This window comes from Myotis davidii, unplaced genomic scaffold (genome assembly GCF_000327345.1).
Source record: "Myotis davidii unplaced genomic scaffold, ASM32734v1 scaffold945, whole genome shotgun sequence".
In the NCBI taxonomy this organism is placed as follows: domain Eukaryota; kingdom Metazoa; phylum Chordata; class Mammalia; order Chiroptera; family Vespertilionidae; genus Myotis; species Myotis davidii.
The window spans coordinates 141982-144864 of NW_006296434.1; the positions used below are offsets into that span (position 1 = coordinate 141982).

General features: G+C 39.8%; 1 protein-coding gene across 1 annotated transcript in view; it reads right to left on the minus strand.

Annotated features, from left to right (window-relative positions):
* The window catches only part of LOC102755298 (aldehyde oxidase), a 71817-nt gene that overhangs the window by 62814 nt on the left and 6120 nt on the right, over positions 1 to 2883 (minus strand). The window contains exons 2-3 of the mRNA XM_006771804.2: positions 2524 to 2581; positions 369 to 465 (exon numbers count right to left, since the gene is read on the minus strand). Of these exons, the coding sequence (XP_006771867.1) occupies positions 369 to 465; positions 2524 to 2581 (155 nt within the window). The remainder of the gene's footprint in view (positions 1 to 368; positions 466 to 2523; positions 2582 to 2883) is intronic.

The following is a 2883-nucleotide window of genomic DNA, read 5'->3' on the forward strand; positions in this document are numbered from 1 at the left end:
GCACTGCGCCTCCTCTGAGTCTGGGTATGATATTCTCTTTCCTCCTAGTTGTAGAATTTCCACTCAGCCAGCCTTCCTGTGGTTCTGGATGATGTCCGTTCCGTCTTTTAGGTGTAATTTGAATTGGTTGTTCGAGGCAGCAATCTCCGGTGTTAACCTATGCCGCCATCTTGGTTTCTCCCTGATGGCACATTTTTAATAATCCATTCATATTCCTGGGATAATGTTTGTCTTGTCACTGTGTCTCCAGTATCTAACATAGTTCCTGTCACATGGTAGGTGCTCAGTGCATATTTACCAACTAAAGGAATAAAACAAAGTTCAAAACTACAAAAAATCAACCATATCTACACTTTGCTGACAGGTACCTTATCCTCTTGGTAACGGGGTTATATCGTGATATCATCACTGTGCAGGCACCACAGCCTCCCCCTCCACAGCCATACTTAGTTCCTGTGAGTCGAACTGGGAAAAGCACAGTTAAGGATAACGTGTTTTTCATAATTCTCTTTCCAGATAGAACTGATCTTAGGAGACAACACTACCAAAGACTTATATATATAGTTAAATGAATACATAATTACCAAATGATGGCTGTATGGATGCTATTATTTAGAATGATGTAAATTCTTAATTTTCATTTGTGCATTATATCTAGTTTCCTCCCTTTCAAAACAACTGGGCCTCAGGTTGCCAAAAATTGGGCAAAACTAAGAAAAGAGTCTATATACATAAGGGCTTAAATATTTGAAAGTATGAGTATATTGTACATTTGTTCTCAACCTCATCTGTGTCTTTGATGGCATACAAAGTAAAATGTCAATGTGTAAATAATTCTTGAAATATTTCTATCACATTATCCATGTTGGCCATATTTCTCTGCTTCTTGGTGGCAGAAACTATTGGTTGTTCCCCAATATCTTTCTTCCTCGGTTATAAAATCCTCAATTTTTAGCTACACACATGGTTTCCCAGGATAAAAAAAAATTTTTTTGCAAGCCTTCTCTGCAGCTAAATAGAGTTATCAACAATGGTGGCCAATATGACTTCCAGAAGGAAAATGTCCTCAAAAGGAGAAGAGTGCCTGTTTCTTCATCTCTTACTTCTTTCTATTTGCTGGAATTCAGATATGATGGCTGGACCTCAATAGTCATCTCTGACCAGGAGGAGAAAGCTGCATGCTGAGGTGGGGGAGAGAGAACAGCAAGATATAAGGAGCTTGGTTCCCTGATTATGTTGTGACACTGCTTTACTAGGCCTGATATACCTACATTTGGGATGCCTCTATGGGAGTAGGATAGCCATGAGAATGTGCCTCACACACCTACTTCAACAGGGAGGGTACTGACCAAGAGGCCCAGCAGCCACACTCTGAAATCTACCCTCCAGTTGTCACTGGCTCCCTCCCCATTTCCTTTCACTCTGGCATTTCATTTAATAAGACTCTTGCACATTTAATCCCATTTTTTCAGTCTCTGCTTCCCGGAGGACCTGAACTAATACAATGAGAAAGGAATACATGTCTATTTTCTATCTTGTTTATTGCTATTGGGGATTTTCTGTCACTCACAAATAAACTGAATATGAAATATTACACATTAGTACCATGGATAACCAGGAAATCAGTGTTCATTTTTTTTATATCCCAAGATCTTAAATGACTTCCAGAGGATAGTTATTGATGCTTTTTGATTTGTCTACTCTTTGGGGGGAATTTCACTCTCTCCAGGAGAGAGAAATGTACCAACTCCCACTGTCACATAATTTTGTATATAATTTAATGGGGTCTACAGAATTCTGGGAGCCCACTGGAGTTCGTGCCTAGAAGGCTAAGAATCCATTCCTTAGATGACTTATTTAGAAAGTTTTTCTAAGGTACCATTCTCAGGCTTGATTTCTCCATTGTTCTTTTCCTTTCGTTTCAGGAGATTTCTGTGCTCTCTTTTTCTGATGGGCATGGTGATTAGTCCTCAAAGACAGAATGTCAATATTGTGACTCTTGATTCTAAAGGATGCTTAATTAAGCCTTTCAGCATCCATTGTTTTCATTCCCATCGCTAGCTTCTCCATCTATACAATATAGTAAGTGCCAAAACAGATGGGAAAGAAGCTGGTTCTTCTGACAGTCTCAACTGTGCACTTCCTACAATACTACAGTGTAAGACTTTCTCAAAGAACATAAAACCACAATAGTAGAGAATATATGAGTCAGTATGGCTTTAAAAAGATATTTGAGCCCAGCCAGCATGGCTCAGTGGTTGAGCATCAACCTATGAACCAGGAGGGTCAGGACACATGCCCGTGGTGCGGGCTCTGTCCCCAGTGGGGGGTGTGCAGGAGGTGGCCAATCAATGATTGTCTCTCATCATTGATGTTTCTATCTCCCTCTGTCTTCCTCTCTGAAATCAATAAAAATATTTTTTATAAAAGATATTTTAAATATCACCTGATGAGGCTGTCAGAACCCCCCACCCCTACCCCTACCTTCAAACACACACAAGCACAAAGCAAAGGAAAGGATACGCTTCTTTCTCAGATATGGTAACAGCATTGTTTCAGGATCAACATTTTTTTCTATCACCTGCACCGGAAGGAAAATAAGAGTTAGGCACACACATTTGCGAAAGCTTGTGTCATTTTTGTTATAGCAGGCTTATGTTAATTTGATGGAAACACACATTAATTAACTCTCTTAAGTGTAAGGTCTTAATCTTGGGCCCCATCACCAGTTTGTCTCTGTCCTTGGTACTGAATCATCACTGTACACTCTTCTCCAAGGTAGTGGTTGGTTCTATTAGTAGGAACACTAGTGACTTCTACCCAGCTTCTGCTTGAAAGTCTAAAACGGATAATATATTAGTACAAAAGAATGGACAGAGAGGG